Source organism: Balaenoptera musculus, chromosome 5, assembly GCF_009873245.2.
Source record: "Balaenoptera musculus isolate JJ_BM4_2016_0621 chromosome 5, mBalMus1.pri.v3, whole genome shotgun sequence".
NCBI lineage: Eukaryota > Metazoa > Chordata > Mammalia > Artiodactyla > Balaenopteridae > Balaenoptera > Balaenoptera musculus.
This window is the reverse complement of record NC_045789.1, coordinates 54,284,602-54,306,439: the sequence shown is the minus strand read 5'-3', so window position 1 is coordinate 54,306,439 and position 21,838 is coordinate 54,284,602. Positions and strand designations below refer to the sequence as shown.

The 21,838-nt window shown below is 38.9% G+C and overlaps 1 protein-coding gene and 1 pseudogene across 4 annotated transcripts in view; one reads left to right on the top strand and one right to left on the bottom strand.

The window, feature by feature from the left end:
• The window catches only part of CENPC (centromere protein C), a 92,905-nt gene extending 73,304 nt beyond the window's left edge, over nucleotides 1–19,601 (bottom strand). For 3 of the 4 annotated variants that reach the window (XM_036852711.1, XM_036852710.1, XM_036852712.1), the window contains exons 1-4: nucleotides 19,318–19,558; nucleotides 14,599–14,645; nucleotides 13,066–13,136; nucleotides 12,273–12,367 (exon numbers count right to left, since the gene is read on the bottom strand). In XM_036852711.1, coding sequence (XP_036708606.1) covers nucleotides 12,273–12,367; nucleotides 13,066–13,136; nucleotides 14,599–14,645; nucleotides 19,318–19,335 — 231 coding nt within the window. In that variant the 5' untranslated portion in view covers nucleotides 19,336–19,558. Of the gene's footprint in view, nucleotides 1–12,272; nucleotides 12,368–13,065; nucleotides 13,137–14,598; nucleotides 14,646–19,317 lie in introns of all 4 variants that reach the window. The other variant, XM_036852709.1, reaches the window with a different exon arrangement.
• On the top strand, nucleotides 16,922–17,077 carry LOC118895521 (annotated as a pseudogene).
• Nucleotides 19,602–21,838: the final 2,237 nt, after the last annotated feature.

Sequence of the window (21,838 nt, the reverse complement as noted above, 5' to 3'; positions counted from 1 at the left end):
GTAACAAAAGCAAGTTTTCATTATATTCTACTCCCTCTTGAAACCTCACCAAGGATTTTTTTAATGCATTCTTTTTTTTTTAATTTTTTTTTTATTTATTTATTTTTGTCTGCATTGGGTCTTTGCTGCTGTGCGCAGGCTTTCTCTAGTTGTGGCGAGCGGGGGCTACTCTTCATTGCAGTGTGCAGGCTTCTCATTGAAGTGGTTCTCTTGTTGCGGAGCACAAGCTCTAGGCGCACAGGCTTCAGTAGTTGTGGCTTGCGGGATCTAGAGTGCAGGTTCAGTAGCTGTGGCACACAGGCTTAGTTGCTCCACGGCATGTGGGATCTTCCCGGACCAGGGATCAAACTCGTGTCCCCTGCACTGGCAGGCAGATTCTTAAGCAATGCATCACCAGGGAAGTCCCACTAAGGATTTTTTTAAATGTATAAACCCAGAAGGATGAAAAGAAAGAGAAGAGAGTAGATGAGAGACATCAATAAACTTTTTTAGGTTGGAAAGCAGATCAGTAGCAACTAAGCAGCCCAGAAAGACCAGAAACATGCTAACAATGAAATAAGCCCAGAAGCAGACAGATTTATGTTTAAGGAGAAACCCATAAGTTCAGTTTTTCAAGGTACAATGCACCTCTAAAAGAGGGGCTCCAGGTAGGGCCTGCCAACAGAAGAGTTGTTAAAGGATGTATGGGGGGAGCAGAGTCAAGATGGCGGAGTAGGAGAACATGGAATTCGTGTCTCCACACAGCTAGAGCACCTACCAGGCACTAGTGGGGGACCTCAGACAGCTATGGGGACAGGAGGAACCCCCAAGTGACCCAGTAGGACATGTGGGGAGGAAAGGTAGAGCCTAGACGGGACCAGTGCCCCTGAGGTGTGGCTGTGGGAGGGGAGGAGTTCCAATGCTCAGGAGGGGCCCACCCACAGTGAGGGGATTGGCAGGACAAGGAGAGACCTTCAGGGGACTGGGGAATCAGAGGGGAACATGGCCAGGGTTTCCCCCAACCTCTCCGCCCCCAGCTAGTCTGCTGGGGTCCCAGGCCAAAACCTCTACACTCAAGGTCCCCTCAGGGACTTTTCCAGCCGCATGGGTCTTGAACCTAGGTCCTGCCACCCCACAGCAAAGGCCTTCTCTGGTTTGTTTTTTTTTTCTTTTTTCCTGTTCTGGTTCTGTTTTACCTTGTTGTTGCTGTTTCATTTATATATATTTTTTCTAATAAATTTTTTACTTTTCTAATTTTATTTTATTTTTTATTCTTTGTTATACTTTTGCCTTTTGGGTTTTTTTTTTTTGTTTTTCTGCCACACCGTGCAGCTTGCAGGATCTTGGCTCCCAAGCTGGGGGTCAGGCATGAGCTCCTGTAGTGGGAGCACCGAGTCCAAACTGCTAGACTAACAGAGAACCTCATACCCCAGGGATTATTAATCAGAGTGAGGTTTCCCAGAAGTCCTCATCTTGGCACCAAGACCCAGCTCCACCCAACTGCTTGCAAGCTCCAGTGCTGGACGCCTCAGGCCAAACAACCAGTAAGACAGGAACACAGCCCCACCCACCAAAAAAATAAAAAGATGAGACAACAAAAAAATATGTTACAGATGAAGAAGCAAGGTAAAAACCTACAAGACCAAATAAATGAAGAAGAAATAGGCAACCAACCTGAAAAAGAATTCAGAGAAATGATGGTAAAGATGTTCCAAAATCTCAGAAATAGGATGGAGGCATGGATCAAGAAAATACAAGAAATATATAACAAAGACCTAGAAGAACTAAAAAACAAACAGTGATGAACAACACAATAACTAGAATGAAAAATACTCTAGAAGGAATCAATAGCGGAATAGCTGAGGCAGAAGAACAAATAAATGAGCTGAAAGATAGAATGGTGGAAATAACTGCCGAACAGCAGAATAAAGAAAAAAGAAAGAAGAGAATTGAGAAGAGGCTCAGAGACCTCTGGGACAACATTAACTGCACCAACATCTGAATTATAGGGGTCCCAGAAGAAGAAAACAAAGAGAAAGGGTCGGAAAAAATATTTGAAGAGATTATAGTTAAAAACTTCCCTAACATGGGAAAGGAAATAGCCACCCAAGACCAGGAAGCACAGAGAGTCCTATACAGGATAAACCCTAGGAGAAACACACCAAGACACATATTAATCAAACTAACAAAAATTAAATTTAAAGAAAAAATACTAAAAGCAGCAAGGGTAAAGCAACAAATAACATACAAAGGAATCCCCATACAGTTATCAGCTTATTTTTCAGCAGAAACTCTGCAGGCCAGAAGGGAGTGGCAGGATATATTTCAAGTGATAAAAGGGAAAAACCTACAACCAAGATTACTCTACCCAGCAATGATCTCATTCAAATTTGATGGACAAATCAAAAGCTTTATAGATAAGCAAAAGTTAAGAGAATTCAGCACCACCAAACCAGCTTTATGACAAATGTGAAACGAACTTCTCTAGGAGGAAAAGAAAAAGACTCACAAAAACAAACCAGGACAATTAAGAAAATGGTAATAGGAACATAGGTATCAATAATTACCTTGAATGTAAATGGATTAAATGCTCCAACCAAAATACACAGACTGGCTGAATGGATACAAAAACAAGACCCATATATATGCTGTCTACAAGAGACCCACTTCAGACCTAGGGACACACACAGACTGAAAGTGAGGGGATGAAAAAAGACATTCCATGAAGATGGAAGTCAAAAGAAAGCTGAAGTAGCAATACTCATATAAGACAAAACAGACTTTAAAATGAAGACTGTTGGGGCTTCCCTGGTGGCGCAGTGGTTGAGAATCTGCCTGCTAATGCAGGGGACACGGGTTCGAGCCCTGGTCTGGGAAGATCCCACATGCCGCGGAGCAACTGGGCCCATGAGCCACAACTACTGAGCCTGCGTGTCTGGAGCCTGTGCTCCGCAACAGGAGAGGCCGCGATAGTGAGAGGCCCGCGCACCGCGATGAAGAGCGGTCCCCGCACCGCGAAGAAGAGTGGCCCCCACTTGCTGCAACTAGAGAAAGCCCTCGCACAGAAACGAAGACCCAACACAGCCAAAAAAATAAATAAATAAGTAAATAATAATTAAAAAAAAAAAATGAAGACTGTTACAAGAGATAAGGAAGGAAACTACATAACGATCAAGAGATCAATCCAAGAAAAAGATATAACAATTATAAATATTTATGTACCCAACATAGGAGCACCTCAAAACATAAGGCAGGGCTTCCCTGGTGGTGCAGTGGTTGAGAGTCTGCCTGCCAATGCAGGGGACACAGGTTTGGGACCTGGTCTGGGAGGATCCCACGTGCCGCGGAGCAACTGGGCCCATGATCCACAACTACTGAGCCTGCGCGTCTGGAGCCTGTGCTCCGCAACAAGAGAGGCCGCGACAGTGAGAGGCCTGCGCACTGCGATGAGGAGTGGCCCCCGCTTGCCGCAACTGGAGGAAGCCCTCGCACAGAAACGAAGACCCAACACAGCCATAAATAAACAAATAAATAAATAAATTTAAAAAAAAAACAGAAACCTTATTTAAAATACAGTCAGGAGGAGGGCTTCCCTGCTGGTGCAGTGGTTGGGAATCTGCCTGCTAATGCAGGGGACACGGGTTCGAGCCCTGGTCTGGGAAGAACCCACATGCCGCGGAGCAACTGGGCCCGTGATCCACAACTACTGAGACTGCGCATCTGGAGCCTGTGCTCCGCAACAAGAGAGGCCGCAATAGTGAGAGGCCCGCGCACCGCGATGAAGAGTGGCCCCCACTTGCCGCAACTAGAGAAAGCCCTCGCACAGAAACGAAGACCCAACACAGCCAAAAATAAATTAATTAATTAATTAATTAATTAATTTAAAAAAAAAGAAAAAATACAGTCAGGAGGCCACAAGGGGGAGACCTCACCCCCTACTGTGCAGCCTCAATTAAAAAAAAAAAAAAAACATAAGGCAAATGCTAACAGCCATAAAAGGGGAAAACAACAGTAACACAATAATAGTGGGGGACTTAAAACACCCCACTCACACCAGAGGACAGATCGTCCAGACAGAAAATAAGTAATGAAATACCAGCTTTAAATGACACAACAGAACAGACAGATTTAACTGATATTTATAGGACATTCCACCCAAAAGCAGCAGAATACACTTTCTTCTCAAGTGCACATGGAACATTCTCCAGGATAGATCACATCTTGGGTCACAAATCAAGCCTCAGATTATTTAAGAAAATTGAAATCGTATCAAGCATCTTTTCCGACCACAATGCTATGAGATTAGAAATCAATTACAGGAAAAAAACTGTAAAAAAAAAAAAACAAAAAACATATGGAAGATAAACAGTGTGCTGCTAAATAACCAACAGATCACTGAAGAAATGAAAGAGAAAATAAAAAATACATAGAAACAAATGACAATGAAAACACAATGGCCCCAAACCTATGGGACGCAGCAAAAGCAGTTCCAAGAGGGAAGTTTATACCAATTCAATGTCATCTCAAGAAACAAAAAAACTCTCAAATAAATGATCTAATCTTACACCTAAAGCAACAAGAGAAAGAAGAACAAAGAAAACCCAAAATTAGTAGAAGGAAAGAAGTCATAAAGATCAGACCAGAAATAAATGAAATAGAAATGAAGAAAACAATAGCAAAGATCAATAAAACTAAAAGTTGGTTCCTTAAGAAGATAAACAAAATTGATAAACCTTTAGCCAGGATCATCAAGAAAAAAAGGGAGAGAACTCAAATCAATAAAATTAGAAATGAGGGACTTCCCTGGTGGCACAGTGGTTAAGAATCACGCCTGCCAACGCAGGGGACACAGGTACAAGCCCTGGTCCAGGAATATCCCACATGCTGCGGAGCAACTAAGCCCGTGCGCCACAACTACTGAGCCTGCACTCCAGAGCTCGTGAGTCACAACTACTGAGCCCGTGAATCACAACTACTGAAGCCACTCATTCTAGGGCCTGTGCTTCGCAACAAAAGAAGCCATCGCAATGAAAAGCATGTGCAGCGCAATGAAGAGTAGCCCCCGCTCACCAAAACTAGAGAAAGCCCACGTGCAGCAATGAAGACCCAATGCAGACAAAAATAAATAAATTAAATAAATAAATTTGTAAAAAAAAAATGAGAAATGAAAAAGGAGCAATTACAACTGACACCACAGAAATACAAAGAATCATAAGACACTACTACAAGCAACTATATGCCAATAAAATGGAAAACCCAGAAGAAATGGACAAATGCTTGGACAGGTGCAAACTTCCAAGACTGAACCAAGAAGAAATAGAAAATATAAACAGACCAATCACAAGTAATGAAATCAAAACTGTAATTAAAAATCTTCCAACAAACAAAAGTCCAGGACAAGATGGCTTCACAGGTGAATTCTACCCAGCGTTTACAGAAGAGTTAACACCTATCATTCTCAAACTCTTCCAAAAAATTGCACAGAGATGAACACTCCCAAACTCATTCTGTGAGGCCACCATCACCCTGATACCAAAACCAGACAAAGATATCACAAAAAAAGAAAATTACAGACCAATATCACTGCTGAACATAGATGCAAAAATCCTCAACAAAATACTAGCAAACAGAATCTAACAACACATTAAAAGGATCATACACCATGACCAAGTGGGATTTATCCCAGGGATGCAAGGATTCTTCAATATATGCAAATCAATCAAGGTGATACACCACATTAACAAACTGAAGAATAAAAACCATATGGTCATCTCAATAGATGCAGAAAAAGCTTTTGACAAAATTCAATACCCATTTATGATAAAAACCCTCCAGAAAGTGGACATAGAGGGAACCTACCTCAACATAATAAAGGCCATATATGACAAACCCACAGCAAACATCATTCTCAATGGTGAAAAACTGAAAGCATTTCCTCTAAGATCAGGAACGAGACAAGGATGTCTACTCTCACCACTATTATTCAACATAGTTTTGGAAGTCCTAGCCACAGAAATCAGAGAAGAAAAATAAATAAGAGGAATCCAAATTGGAAAAGAAGAAGTAAAACTGTCACTGTTTGCAGATGACATGATACTATACATAGAGAATCCTAAAGATGCCACCAGAAAACTACTAGAGCTAATCAATGAATTTGGTAAAGTTGCAGGATACAAAAGTAAGGCACAGAAATCTCTTGCATTCCTATACACTAACAACGAAAGATCAGAAAGAGAAATTAAGGAAACAATCCCATTCAGCATTGCAACAAAAAGAATAAAATACCTAGGAATAAACCTACCTAAGGAGGCAAAAGACCTGTACGCAGAAAACTGTAAAACACTGATGAAAGAAATCAAAGATGACACAAACAGATGGAGATATATACCATGTTCTTGGATGGGAAGCATCAATACTGTGAAAATGACTGTACTACACAAAGCAATCTACAGATTCAATGCAATCCCTATCAAATTACCAATGACATTTTTCACAGAACTAGAACAAAAAAATTTTTAATTTGTATGGAAGCACAAAAGACCCCAAATAGCCAGAGCAATCTTGAGAAAGAAAGATGGAGATGGAGGAATCAGGCTCCCTGACTTCAGACTGTACTACATAGCTAGAGTCATCAAGACAGTATGGTACTGGCACAAAAACAGAAATACAGATCAATGGTACACGATAGAAAACTCAGAGATAAACCCACGCACTTATGGTCAACTAATTTATGACAAAGGAGGCAAGAATATACAATGGAGAAAAGACAGCCTCTTCAATAAGTGGTGTTGGGAAAACTGGACAGCTACATATAAAAGAATGAAATTAGAACACTCCCTAACACCATACACAAAAATAAACTCAAAATGGATTACAGACCTAAACGTAAGGCCAGACACTATAAAACTCTTAGAGGAAAACATAGGAAGAACACTCTATGACATAAATCACAGCAAGGTCCTTTTTGACCCACCTCCTAGAGTAATGAAAATAAAAACAAAAATAAACAAATGGTACCTAATTAAACTTAAAAGCTTTTACACAGCAAAGGAAACCATAAACAAGATGAAAAGACAACCTTCAAAATGGGAGAAAATATTTGCAATGAAACAACAGACAAAGGATTAATCTCCAAAATATACAAATAGCTCAGGCAGCTCAATATCAAAAAAAACCCAACCCAATCAAAAAATGAGCAGAAGACCTAAATAGACATTTCTCAGAAGAAGATATACAGATAGCCAACAAACATATGAAAAGATGCTCAACATCACTAATCATTAGAGAAATGCACATCAAAACTATAATGAGGTATCATCTCACACCAGTCAGAATGGCCATCATCAAAAAATCTACAAACAATAAATGCTGGAAAGGGTGAGGAGAAAAGGGAACCCTCCTGCACTGTTGGTGGGAATGTAAATTGATACAGCCACTGTGGAGAACAGTATGGAGGTTCCTTAAAAAACTAAAAATAGAACTACCATATAACCCAGCAATCCCACTACCGGGCATATACCCTGAGAACCCATAATTCAAAAAGACACATGTACCCCAATGTTCACTGCAGCACTATTTACAATAGCCAGGTCATGGAAACAACCTAAATGTCCACTGACAGATGAATGGATAAAGAAGATGTGGTACATATATATACATACAATGGAATATTACTTAGCCATAAAAAGGAATGAAATTGGGTCATTTGTGGAAATGTGGATGGAACTAGAGTCTGTCATACAGAGTGAAGTAAGTCAGAAAGAGAAAAACAAATTTCATATATTAATGCATATATGTGGAATCTAGAAAAAATAGTACAGATGAACCTATTTCCAGGGCAGGAATAGAGACGAAGATGTAGAGGATGGACGTGTAACATAGAGGCGGAAGGGGAGGGTGGGATGAATTGGGAGATTAGGTTTGATATAAATACACTACCACGTGTAAAATAGACAGCTAGTGGGAACCTGCAGTATAGCACAGGGAGGACAGCTTGGTGCTCTGTGATGACCTAGAAGGGCGGGATGGTGGGGGATGCGAGGGAGGTCCAAGAGGCAGGGGATATATGTATACATATAGCTGATTCACTTTGTTGTACAGCAGAAACTAACACAACATTGTAAAGCAATTATACTCCAATAGGAACTTGCCTGGTGGCGCAGTGGTTAAGAATCCGCCTGCCAATGCAGGGGACATGGGTTTAAGCCCTGGTCCGGGAAAATCCCACATGCCGCAGAGCAACTAAGCCCATGCACCACAACTACTGAGCCTGAGCTCTAGAGCCCGCGAGCCACAACTACTGAAGCCCACGTGCCTAGAGCCCATGCTCTGCAACAAGAAAAGCCACCGCAATGAGAAGCCTGCACACTGCAATGAAGAGTAACCCCAGCTCGCCACAACTAGAGAAAGCCCGCACGCAGCAATGAAGACCCAACGCAGCCAAAAATAAAAATAATAAAATTAAATAAAAATTTTAAAAATTATACTCCAATAAAAAAAATTTCTGTAATAAAAATTTTTTTAAATGTAAGTATAGGAAGCAGTCAGTCACTGAGTCCCTCCTCTTCCTACCCAAAGAGAAGATTAGATGTTTACTCCCTTGAGTTTTGAATCAGAGAGACTGTGAGCTCAAAGTCAGGAAACATAACTGAAGGTAAGAGTAACACATTGAAAACAGAAATATTAAGTGCAAGTATTCAAATTGCACCTTTCCCCTTGCCCACCTGGCTGAGAACACTCACAGTTAGAATCAGACCCCTAAGCAGGAAAGAAGATTTCTTTGTCAGAAAAACTTATCAAGTCAAGAGAAAAAAACCTGCAGATATTAACAACTGGACATCCACAATGATGTGGCCCAGACAAATCATACCATGGTGAAATCTACCAATGTACAACTCTAACTCTGCAAATACAGCTTCCAATCACCATTTTAGTTTTTCATCCTTAAAAGTGAGACCGATAAGGATCACTGGACCACTGGACATTTGACAAAAAGCTCTAGTGTAAAAAGTAATGAGCAAAGTAAGCAAAAAAGGTACTTGTATGAAACAGAAACTCTAAGAAGAAATCTTAATTAAAAGAATTAGAAGAACCTAACATCGAGGAATATCATGAAATTTCAAATCAATAAAGACAGATGACAAGATTCTAAAAGCCTGCAAACATGAAAAAATAGTGGCTCACAAAGGATCAAGGAATCAGAGCAATATTCTCAACAACACAAGAAGCTTTAAAAAAAATAGAGCATGTCTTTAGAAGTCTGAAAGAGAATCATTTCCAGCCTAGAATTCTATACACATAATTACCCATCATGAGGGTAAAGTCATGGTATTTTCAAACATTTAAGGTCTTAAATTCTCAGGAAGCTACTAAAGGATGAGCCCCACCAAAAAAAAAAAAAAAAGAGCGCAAGAAATATGAGCTACAGAAAAGGACAAAAGAGAAGGGACTTCCCTGGATGATAAAGGGAAATCACATTGGCAACACTTACGTGACAGGCCTAAAGGTGGACAGAAACAAAAAATAGAGAAGAGAGATCTAGGAAGGATAGTTCCAGAAAAAAACTGAAAATGATAAATTACTTGATGTGTCTACATACACTGAGGAAACATTGATAACTCTGTCACAGAAATTGGTGATAAATTAGTCAGAGGTGCACAGAATATCAACAAATTTAAAAACCAAGACAACTAAATCAAGAGAAAACTAAGAGATAAGCAAATGGCTAAGCAAACTGTGGTATATCCATACCATGAAATACCACTCAGCAATAAAAAGAAACAAATTATTGATACACACAAAAACCTGGATGAATCACCAGAGAATTATCCTGAGTGAAAAAGACAATTCCAAAAAGTTATATACTATATGACTCCATTTAAACAACATTCTTGAAATGACAAAACTGTAAAAATGAAGAACAGTTAGGGGTTTTAGGAGTTGAGGGAGTAAGGGTGAGAGAGAAGTAACTTGTTATAAAAGGATAAGAGGGATCCTATAGTGGTGGAATTTTTCTGTATCCTGTCTGTATCAATGTCAGTATCCTGGTTGTAATGTTGTACTATAGTTTTGTGAGATGTTACCTTTAGAGGAAACTAGGTAAATCATACACAGTCCTGAACTCTATTTGTTACAGCTGCTATAAATCTACAATTATCTCAAAACAAAAGGCTTGATATAAAAAAAAAAAAGTAGAAGCTCCCAGTAATATCTCTCTATAGAGAAGGTTCTCCTTTTCTCCTTTTAAACAGATTGGATTGAAATGATTAGATCCTCACTCTCAAGGACTGAGCTGGGTCTGATATGACATTTTAGTAAGACTCAGTCCACTCGTAACCTGCCCTGTTCTTCAGAATGCCCTCTCCTGGGTTACTGAGAGCCTAGTGAGCCTATTTAGCCCTTAAAGGTTGTGAGATATTCAATTCAGCCCTTTAGAGATTTTTGCTCAACTTTTTAGCCTCTGGCCTCAAATTGTTCAAAATGTGTCAAATGCCTATTTGTGGTGGGCCACTTTCCTGCAGTAGGACTTTACCTTCTTAGCATAGCAAGACTACATGTTTCACTCCACCATTCTGGCCTAAAGTTCTTCACTACCTCAGAACTTACAAATGTTCTTTAAGGAAAAGTGGCTATCCATTTGAGGCGCCTCCAGAATTCCAATTTGTCATGCCATCCCTGCACAAGTGACAAAATCTCTGCTTTCCCTCAGTGGACTCACACTGTCTGGACCAACCTAAAATCCTCAGCTTTTGCCCAAAATTAACAGATACTCTCAGGGAAGAAAATGACCAACAGTCATCAACTCATATTCTAAGGATTCCACTCTCTTTGAAATTTTAGTTCATCTAGTCCTTGTTGCTTCCACAGCTCCACATGTCTCTAAAAACATGATTTGTTTGCATTTTATTATTTTGTTTTTAACCAGCTCTTCAGCAGGAGTGTTGACCTAATGCAATCTGTTACATCCTTCCTAAAAGTGGAACCTCTACCATAACCTTGATACCAAAGCTCAACAAGAACATTTTGAGAAAAGAAAAAAAAAAGACAATATTGTTCATGAACATAGATGCAAACATCTTAAATATTGGCAAACCAAATCAAAACAGGTTAATACTTTTTGACCAAGTCAGGATTATCCCAGGAAACTTAGTTGATTTAACTTTCAAAAATCAATATAATTTATCACATTAAAGAAGGTCTCTCAATTCTGACAGAAATGGATGTCTTCATTTCTTGGAACAAAAAGGCTGTATGTGTTTATTTGTTTATACAAGTTTCTAGTGAATGTTATTTCTATAACTACAGGTATTCCTCAGAGATATTGCAGGGTCAGTTCCAGACCACCCCAATAAAGCGAGTACTGCAATAAAGCAAGTCACATGAATTTTTTGATTTCCCAGTGCATATAAAAGTTATGTTTACACTATACTGTAGTATATTAAGTGTACAATAGCATTATGTCTAAAAAAAAGTACATACCTTAATTTAAAAATATTTAATGTTAACCATCATCTGAGCCTTCTGGAAGTCATAATTTTTTTGCAATGGTAACATCAAAGATCTCTGATCACAGATCATCATAACAAATATAATTATAATGAAAATGTCTGAAATATTGTAAGAATTACCAAAATATGACATAGAAACATGAAGTGAGCAAATGCTGTCGGAATAATGGCGCTGACAGAATTGCTTGACACAGGGTTGCCACAAACCTTCAATTTGTAAAAAATGCACTATCTGTGAAGGGCAATAAAGCAAAGCACAATAAAACAAGGTATGTCTACATACAATTCTTCTCTCCAATTAGTATTGTGCTTTTGAATAATTTGTCTTTAATCATTAGCTTCAAAAACTCTATTCCAAAGTCTGCTATTTTGTAGAGTTAGATCAACCTATCCTCTTAAGATACATAATCAATAAAAGATTGATTCCCCTGTTTAGCAAATTGCCTTCAGTTTTCAGAAAATAACCAAACTTGCCAACCTGGATTAGGAACTTCAGTAGTTGCCCACTTTCCTAAAAACCTAATTTAGGCATCATTTAAGTAAGAGTGAAAAATAATTGTGTTAAAATTTGATAATTCTAATTCTCAGACCTCCAATTTCAAACACAGGAAATGTCAGACCAAAATTTTCACCAAGTACCTCTAAATTTTATATAAACTCAATGGGAATATAGGGTTCCTTTTTAAGAATAAGACTTACAAACAACTAAAATGTATCTAACTATATATTGTGTATTGTTCACTCACTAAATTATTAAATTTGTACCATTTCTCCTTTTTGACTTACCTCTTCACTTGGAGACTGAACACAAATGTCTTTTATTTTAGGTGTTGAATAAAGCACTGATTTTGTGGAATTTGTGCTAAAATCATTGGCAAGACCTAAAAAAAGTTAAAACAAAACATGTATAAAATTTTTTGGTTACAATTAAAAGAAGCCCCACATGATATGTGAAGAAGTCTTTTGACTCTTTTAAGCGCAATTAGTTTAACTGTAGTACAGACATCAATTCAATATTCAAATGTTCCTAGAAGGCATCAGGACTGAAAAAGACAAACAAGATTCCTGAAGAAATATGTGCCAGTTTTTCTTTCAGAACTTGTAAAGAAAAGATACTTTTCCACTATCTGTGTTTTTCTTTGGTTGGCCTATTCTTTTATTCCAATACCTTCTGACGCCAACCAGCACTAGGAAAAGTTTTTGCCATTATACATCTTTTCTTTAGAAAGGGGTGCAAATCACCAAACATTATCTCAAGCTCTCCAGTGATCCCAAGAATTCTGCACATTTATTTCCATTAATGAAATACTTTCTCTTGTGTATGATAATTATTTATGGAATTCCAGACTATAGGAATCTAGTGTGAACTAAAGGGAATAACAAATTATTCTCATTTTTGCCAGTATTATCTTCAGTATACCAGAAGGTACATGAAGGACTGCACTTGTACTCAAAATTCCTGGGAAAATATTTTATATATTGAAATGCTAGAACAAATTTGCTGAATTTGGTATTAATGGACAAATTTACATTTTCATCCATCCCAACCCTCAAAGTCCATCTATAAATGAAACCTTACTTTTTTCTTCAAAACAGTCTAGTAAGATTTCCAGTATATTCTGGCCTTGCTCCGTATTAATGTCAGGTGCCCTAATAAGAAGGAAAGAAGGGAAAATGTTAACATATCATCTCCAAAAGATATTTGCTACTTATTAACATCTACCTTGAAAATTCCATCTCTTTATTATAAAATCTTAAGTTTTACTTAATGAAAAATATCACCTTTACTATCTGAGAACAAAACAAGTATTTGACAGTCCAAGAGTTCCCAGAAAAGTATGTGAAGTAGTATGTCATTGTCTACATTAACAATTATATACCCTGCCTGAATAGCCATGTCTAAAGCTGTTTTAGACTACTGCTCTATCTAAACAAGAACATAAACTTTTTTGAAGATATTCAATCAATCCTGAAATGCTTCTTTAATAAAGACTCTATGGTCACAAGTCCTATCAGCTCCAAGTAACACAGTCTTCCCTACAAGATCTCAAATGCACTTCTGATTCAATACCTTTAATCTTAAGGAGCTAATGAATCAGTAAAAATTTTTTAATTAATATTTGTATTGAGATAATTGTAGATTCACATACAGTTGTAAGAAATAATATAGAAGAGACCCCTTGTTCACTTTATCCAGTTTCCTGCAATGGTAACATTTCACAAAGCCATATAGTATACTATCACAACCAGGATACTGATGTTGACAGAATCCACTAATCTTATTCAGATTCCTCCAGTTCTACATGTACTCATTTGCGTGTTTATGTTTGTGTATACAGTTAGTTCTATACACTTTATTACATTTGAAGGTTCAGATATGACCACCATAGTCAAAATACTGAACAGTTCCATCACCACGAAGATCCTTCTATTGCCCTTTTAGAACCACACCCACCTTTTCTTTTAGCCCCATGGAATAAACTGCATCTTTCTATTATTTCCATTCAATCCACTCTAGAGTGCTTTCCCCATAGCTGTCATTTAGTCAGAATTGAAACTGCCTCTTCCTGGTCCATCATTTATCAGGCGAATTTCTTTTCTCACTTCCATTAAGTCATTGAACTGTCTGCATTAATATTTCTCTGTTAATATAAAATAACTAAGATGACTATACTTAACCAGTGGGTATATAAATCATTATTTTAGTCAGAGGTAATAGTTCTTCCTTTCTTCATTTAAAAATTCCACTTTCCAAAGACGCAAATAAAAATCATCTTAAAAGTTTAAGTACAGGGGCTTCCCTGGTGGCGCAGTGGTTGAGAATCCGCCTGCTAATGCAGGGGACACGGGTTCGAGCCCTGGTCTGGGAAGATCCCACATGCCATGGAGCAACTGGGCCCATGAGCCACAACTACTGAGCCTGCGCGTCTGGAGCTTGGGCTCCGCAACAAGAGAGGCCGCGATAGTGAGAGGCCCGCGCACCGCGATGAAGAGTGGCCCCCGCTTGCCGCAACTAGAGAAAGCCCTCGCACAGAAACGAAGACCCAACACAGCCAAAAATAAATAAATAAATAAATTTAAAAAAAAAAAAAAGTTTAAGTACATAAATCACCTGGAAGGTCGGCAAAATCTTCTTCTATAGTCATTTTTGAGATGATCCTGAAAGAAAAGTAAATCATCAATTTGGTGAAAGTTTAAGTTCTTTATTTATTCATTCAGCAAGTATTTGCTGACTGCCTATTATAATATTACAAAGAGGAATATCTTCTGGATCAAGTGAAAAAGAACTTGTCTCATATCCATTATTTCCAAGTGTTTGTTTATACTATTCCTTACTCTGGATTTATTCCATCTTCTTCCTCCTCTTCCTCCTCTTCTTCCTCCTCCTCCACCTCCCCCCATACCTCTTCCGTCATCAAAATCACACTATCTGGGCTTCCAATAATTCAAGTTGGTTGACCAACAATATCTATTTATCTCCTTTTCCTGCAAGGAGATCCCTCTGAAGTAATAGTAAAGGACTAAACTGGCATAAAACGACAATGAAAAAAGAGAATGGAAAAAAGGGCCATCTGTGGACAAACAAATATAACAGATTTCTGGAAGATGGAAAACAAATGAAACATGATAATTGATGAAACAGAAGAAAAGCAGCAGCCTAAAGTAAGCTCAGAGGATATTGTCCTGGATGAGGAGTGAATGGCCAGCATAAGATAAATACCTAGGAAGTTAAGAATGAAATATCAGAAAAACTGAGGATAAAAAGATGTTAGAATGTTTCCAGAAAGAGAAAAGAGGTAACCCCAACAAAGAAGCAGCCCCAATAAATGGAAGCAACAGGAAAAATAAAACACACAAACATGCTGAAATTGGAGGTGGAGAGCATATTTGAGATACTTTGGGTCCTATCTTTTAATTGTAAAACCTATAAAGTTAAATTTTCTAGTTGAAAATTTGGTGGTAATAGGAAGAACAGTATGCTTTTTAAAATAAATAAATTACTATCAATACAAAATGTTTAGTAAGCTGCACTCTGCCTTGGCCCAATGGGATATAAATGACCCCACCCCATGTGAACACTCTCTTTACCCCACTCATGCTCTGACATCCTGAGCTGAGCCTCGCTCTTGACTCTACTAAGGCTCCTACACACAACTCTGGACCACTGTAGTTTCCCACCCACGTGGACTGCTGCTACCTTGCTTCACTTTTGGATTGAATTATTCAGAAAGATGAAGACCTCTATTAGATTTTAAGAAACTTGAGAGCAGAAACTTTGTCTTAAGCTAGCTTATATTCTTCCCAGAGCCTTGCCTAGTGCATTGTATACCACACAAACACCATTTTTTGTTATCTTTTTGACGTGCCAAATAAATAAGACCAAAAATTTATGAGATAAAAGTGTCTTTCTTTAAAGAAGGTGAGAGTGTTTCACATAGCCTGTTATCTTCAGGAGGTACCTAAGGAGCAAAAGATTAAATCTATTTTATAGATAGCAAACTAAGGAACAAAGACACCTAACAAGTCTGCATTTTATCACAAGTCATTTGATGGAAAATTAACTCAAGCACTTAGGTCTCTCATCAGTACTCAGCATTCTGAAACACTTAGGTAAACCCCTGAGAATGTTAGTTAACTCCCTTCTAAGACCTCATTTAAGGTCACTCTTCTCCTAATTTAATACAATAAAATGATAGTCATCATATTTGCACACTAAATGTTTTTGAACATTAAATAACACCTGTAAAGTACTCTGTTCCTCTTTTAAATAGAAAAATTTTAAGGCTAAGACAGTTCTTTCCTTCAGCAAACATGAAATTGAGCACCTACTACAAGGCCAAATGCTATTTAGGCACACTAGAAAACAAGTGGTGAATAAGACAAAAGAGGTCTCTTAATTCTAAAAAGTTAGAACACAAAATTTTTTGATTTTCAAAATAAATACACATTCAAAAACTTGCCATTTCAACTCATTTTTCACTCAATTTCAATTTTAGTTTCTTCCATTCACTGTGAGATTCTTCTTCTCAAAGAAAATAATATACAATACAGCAGGGTTTCTCAACCCTAGCACTAATGACATTTTGGGCTGAGTGACTCTCTTTGTTGTGAGGGCCTGTCCTGTGCATTGGGAGGATGCTTGCAGCATCCCTGGCCTCCACCTAGATGCCCTTAGCACCCCCTCACCCATGCTTTCTCAGGACAACCAGAACTTTTTCCAGACAACACCAAACGTCTCCTACAGGGCAAAATCACACCCAGTTAGAAACCACTTAAGTACAGGAATGACTGAGGATAATCTTTCAACTCCCTTCTCCCCTTGTCTTTTAAATGAGTTATGACGCAAAGTCAGATGTTAGAACTAAAAGGCTCAAAACAATTCTAAGGTTATGATAGGTATTTTAAAAGTGAACTGTGGGAATTTGCTCCTAGCCATGTCTTCTCACCAGACTTTAAAGATCAAGTGATTCCTGGCCAAGGAACAAAAGCAGAATCAACCCATTCCCCGGTGGATCTGAATGAAAACTGGTAATAAAATCAGGTACAACTCCAAGAGAAGACACCGGAGAAGAACCAAGCTGGGTCTATAAGGAGCCCTGCACATGAGGTGGCACACATATTTATGCTGTGTCAAGGACACTTGCACCTTACCATATCACTCTGAAGAATCACTACTATCTGAACAGCTGGATGTGTTTTATCGGGAAAATGATTTTTCTCTTTGTGTCAGTGTGTCTGCACTAGTGCTCTGGTGAGACCTTTTGTTGTAAAATAAAATAAAATAAAAGTGAACTGTGGTCAAAAGAATGAGAACACAGCAGAGTGGACCAGCAGCTGCTCTTCCAGCTTCAGTTTTGTCTATCTCTCTCCTGCTCAGTCTGAAAAGCCAAGTGCAATAGCCCGGGAGAAGGAAAGAGAACTTTGAAATAAGGAGACACAAGGGCAATGATTACAGAAGGTTGACTGGAGGCATGAAAAGCAGGAAAAGCAGTCAATGTGAGAACTAAGACAAGCTTCAACCAGTCTAAGCTTCCCATATTCTGAAGGGCATCATCTTAAAGATAGGAGAAATTCATAACAGAAAGGTAGAGATCACAGTGAGAAAATAAGTTGTTTATTAATAATATCATTAATATTATTATTATTAATCATATATTTTAAACACATACCAACACTGATACAAATAAAACACAGATCATGGTTTTAAAAAAGAGAGAGAAAGATAAAGAATGAGAAGACAAGCCACAGACCAGGAGAAAATAGTTGCAAAAGGCACATCTGATAAGGACTGTTATCCAAAATACAAAAGAACACTTAAAACTCAACAAAAAGAAAACCCAATTAAAAAATAAATGGTTCAAAGACCTTAACAGACACCTCACTTAAGAAAATATACAGATGACAAATAAGCATAAGAAAAGATGCTCCACATTGTATGTCAAGCAGTAATGCAAATTAAAACCAGATACCACTACCCATCTGGCTGTGTGACCAAACTCTGGAACAATGACAACTCCAAATGTGGAACAACGGGAACTCTCATGTTAGAAGGCAAAACAGTACAGCCACTTTGGAGGACAGCTTGGTGGTTTCTTACAAAAGTAAACATACTCTTACCATATGACCCAGCAATCATGCATTTTTCTTTAGTCAACAGTATGAAAGGGTGGTATAGGAGTCCTTTTTACTATGAGCACCTGCATTGTTTACATTATATATAACTGTCAACTGAAAAAAAATGGACAACTTAAAATTTGCAAGTTAAGTTTTATTCGGGGACCTTACTTAGGACTACAGCCCAGGAGACAGGGTCTCAGCGAGCTCTGAGGAACTGCTCCAAAGAGGTAAGGGGGGGACCAGGATATATAGGAGTTTGGGCTGGGAAAAAAAAGGTAGTCAAACATCAAAATCAGACACCTCAAGTTAATGATTTTTAGTGCTGCTCTATAAATGGGAAGATGCAAGAGTCTCGGCTCATTGAAGTTATTCCTTATATAAGTCTCTTAACTATCTAGGGCCAGTGTCCTGTTTTTCTCCATTCTGAATTCCCCTTAGGCACACCCTGCAGGCAGCTGCAGTTGCTGGTGGCTTGAAGGTGGGTAACATTCGTTGTTTACTGAAATGGCAGGTAACAGTTTTTCTCCACAATACATCTTTTTATGCACACAAGCATACATATATAACTTTATTATAACTGGGAAGATCTTATTCATCCATGCTGAAGATCTTAAAAGGGGAGATAAAGTAGAAAACACAAGTTTAGGATAGGGGCTGCTATGGGTTGTATAAGGTATAGTAACCATAAGCGAAGTCTTAAATCTACAACAGTGAATACCAAGGAAGTCCAGAAATAGGCCAACAAAAAAATGAGTTCCCGCCCACTTCAGCCATTCACAGCTTGCACTTTTTTTTAACTAGTAGCTGCCTCTCAGAAAACTGTCAATAACAGACGTCTCTCTACACTAGCAACTCTGAAGCAAAGGCACACTTTCAAGGCGTTTCAATACCTCTAAGGACAGAAAATTATTTGGAGGACTAGGAACTGGAGTTAGGCTAAAAAGTAGAAATCACAAGATTCTCTGAAGAGAAAGACGAGTTAGGCTAAAAAGTAGAAATCACAAGATTCTCTGAAGAGAAAGACGCCGTCACGCCCGGGATTACAAAAAGACTTGAGGAAACACGACAAGTAAATTAACTCTAGCTATCGGCACCCGATCACTCCCGAGCTCAAAAAACTCGCGCGGCTTCCCCACTGAAACCCCCCAGAAGCCACAACACCGGCCCAACGCTTCACTCTCCCCGCCTCGCGGGGTCCGCGGCCTGCACTTACCAGCCCCCACGCGGCCATGTTCCGGCCCGGCTCAGCCCGCGCAGGGGTTGGGGGCGGAAGTCCACACGGACCGCAGCTCCAGGCAGCCCAGCGAGGACGGAGTCACCCGAAGAGCAGCCAGGCGGAAACCCAGTAGCACCTTAAGCGAAAGACGGCGGGAGATGGCGGGAACTAAGGAGCCGCGACCCAGCGAGCGCACCCAGGAGCGCGCCCACTGCCGCGCATCCACCTACGCAATTTAAAAAGGGCTGCACATGCGCAAAATGGGCCCTTCGACTCCACAGGAAGAAAGCCGTTAGGGGCCCGCCCCCTCACTGGTACTCTCCCACAGTCCGGCCTTCCTCCTCCCAAGAGCCCCGCCCCATCACGTGGTAGCCCTGCCACCATCTCACGCGTCCGCTAGTCCCTTACTCCCACAGCTTCATAGTCTCTCTCTCCCTCCCTCCCTCCCTCTCCTTCCCTCCCTCCCTCCCTCTCCCTCTCTCTCTCTCTCTCCCTCCCTCCCTCCCACAGCTTCATTCTTTCCCTCTCTCTCTCTCTCTCCTTCCCACGCAGAGAAGGTGTAAAACTTCCTGACGGTTCTCTTATAAAGTAAAAAGTAACACTTGGAAGGATAAGAGGCAGAAATTGCAGAAGACGTTTGAAGAGTAATGTTTTACTGTGTAGGCTCGTCACCCACACCCCAGCCCGTTTATGCACCATCTCTGAAAGCAATAATGGTATAGTAAAAATGGTGATGGACGATGTATTCTTTTTTCCCAATATGTGGGTAATGTGGGTAATATTTTTGTGAGGCATTGCCAACAAAATGATCTGTGTAAGTATATATCATTTAAGTATGACATCCTGAAAGGAGCCGTAAATCAGGAGTCTGGAAACCTGCTCAGTGGACCAGCTAGGTCATGTAGGACAAGCTCTGGCACCGTTCTGGCAGTTTCCTGAATTACATAATAGGAAAGTTAAGTTAGATGCTCTGAAGACTAGACCTGACCATTTTATGATTCTAAGAAACTATGACCTATTTTTATGATTTAATAAAAATTCGCAAGGGAGTTTTCATCAGAAAATGGATTACTTTCTCCTCAGGCAAAGGAGACAAAAGCAAAAATAAATAAATGGGACCACATCAAGCTAAAAACTTTTGCACAGCGAAGGAAATTATAAACTAAATGAAAAGGCCACCTACTGATTGGGAGAAGATATTTACAAGTGATATATGCAATAAGAAGTAAATATCCAAAATGTACAAAGAACTCATACAACTCAACATCAAAGAAACAACCCAATTAAAAAATGAGCAGAGGAACTGAATACACATTTTTCCAAAGAAGCCATACAGATGGCTAATAGGCACATTAAAAGATGCTCAACATCACTAATCATCAGGGAAGTGCAAATCAAAACCATAAGGAGATATCACTTCAGGATATCACTTGCAGACAAACTGCAAGCACATGTCAGAATGGCTATTATCAAAAAGACAACAAAAATCATGTGTTGGCAAAGATGTGGAGAAAAGGGAACTCTGGCGCACAGTTGGTGGGACTGTAAATTGGTACAGCCACTATGGAAAACAGAATGGATATTCCTCAAAAAATTAAAAATAGAACTATCATATGATCCAGCAATTCCACTCCTGGGTATTTAATCCAAGGAAAAGAAAAACACTAATTCAAAAAGATTTATGCATCTCAATATTCATAGCAGCATTGTTTACAATAGCCAAGATATGGAAGCTGCCTAAGTGCCCATCGACAGATGAATGAATGAAGAAGATGGCATATATATATATTTATTTATTTATATATATTTATATACATATATAAATAATGGAATACTACTGGACCATAAAAAAGAATGAAATTTTACCTTTTCCAACAACAGGGATGGACCTAGAGGGTATTATGCTATATGAAATAAGTCAGACAAGAGAAGAATGCTGTATGATTTCACTTATATGTGGAATCTAAGAAACAAAACAAATGAGCAAACTTAAGACATAAAAAGTTATAGATACAGAGAACAAAGAGGTGGTTGCCAGAGGGGAGGGGTGTGGGAGGAGGAGAGAAATAGGTGACGAAGATTAAGAGGTACAAACTTCCAGTTGCAAAGTAAATGTCACAGGTATGAAATGTACAGTGTAGGGAATATAGTCAATAACTAGGTAAAAAAAATGCATCACTTGTTGAATAAATTCATTAACCAAGAGTTGAGCAAATAAATTTTTTAAAACTTGTAATGCTTTAACAAATGTTATCACCTGCTAAGACCTGTTTTTCTTTTTCCTTTTTTTTTTTTTTTTTTGGAAAGAGGAATCGAGAATTAACTCTGAAATCAGACAAGCCCGAGTTCCACTCTCCTCCACTAATTCTGCCATAATGGGCAAGTTAATTAAACTATAAGTTTCTCAACTCTCTTGTCTGTAAAATGGGAACAATGTTAAAGTTGTTGAGATATGGATTAATTCCTTTTAAGATCTAGTTGAAATGCCTAGAACATAGTGAGAATTCAATAAATAATG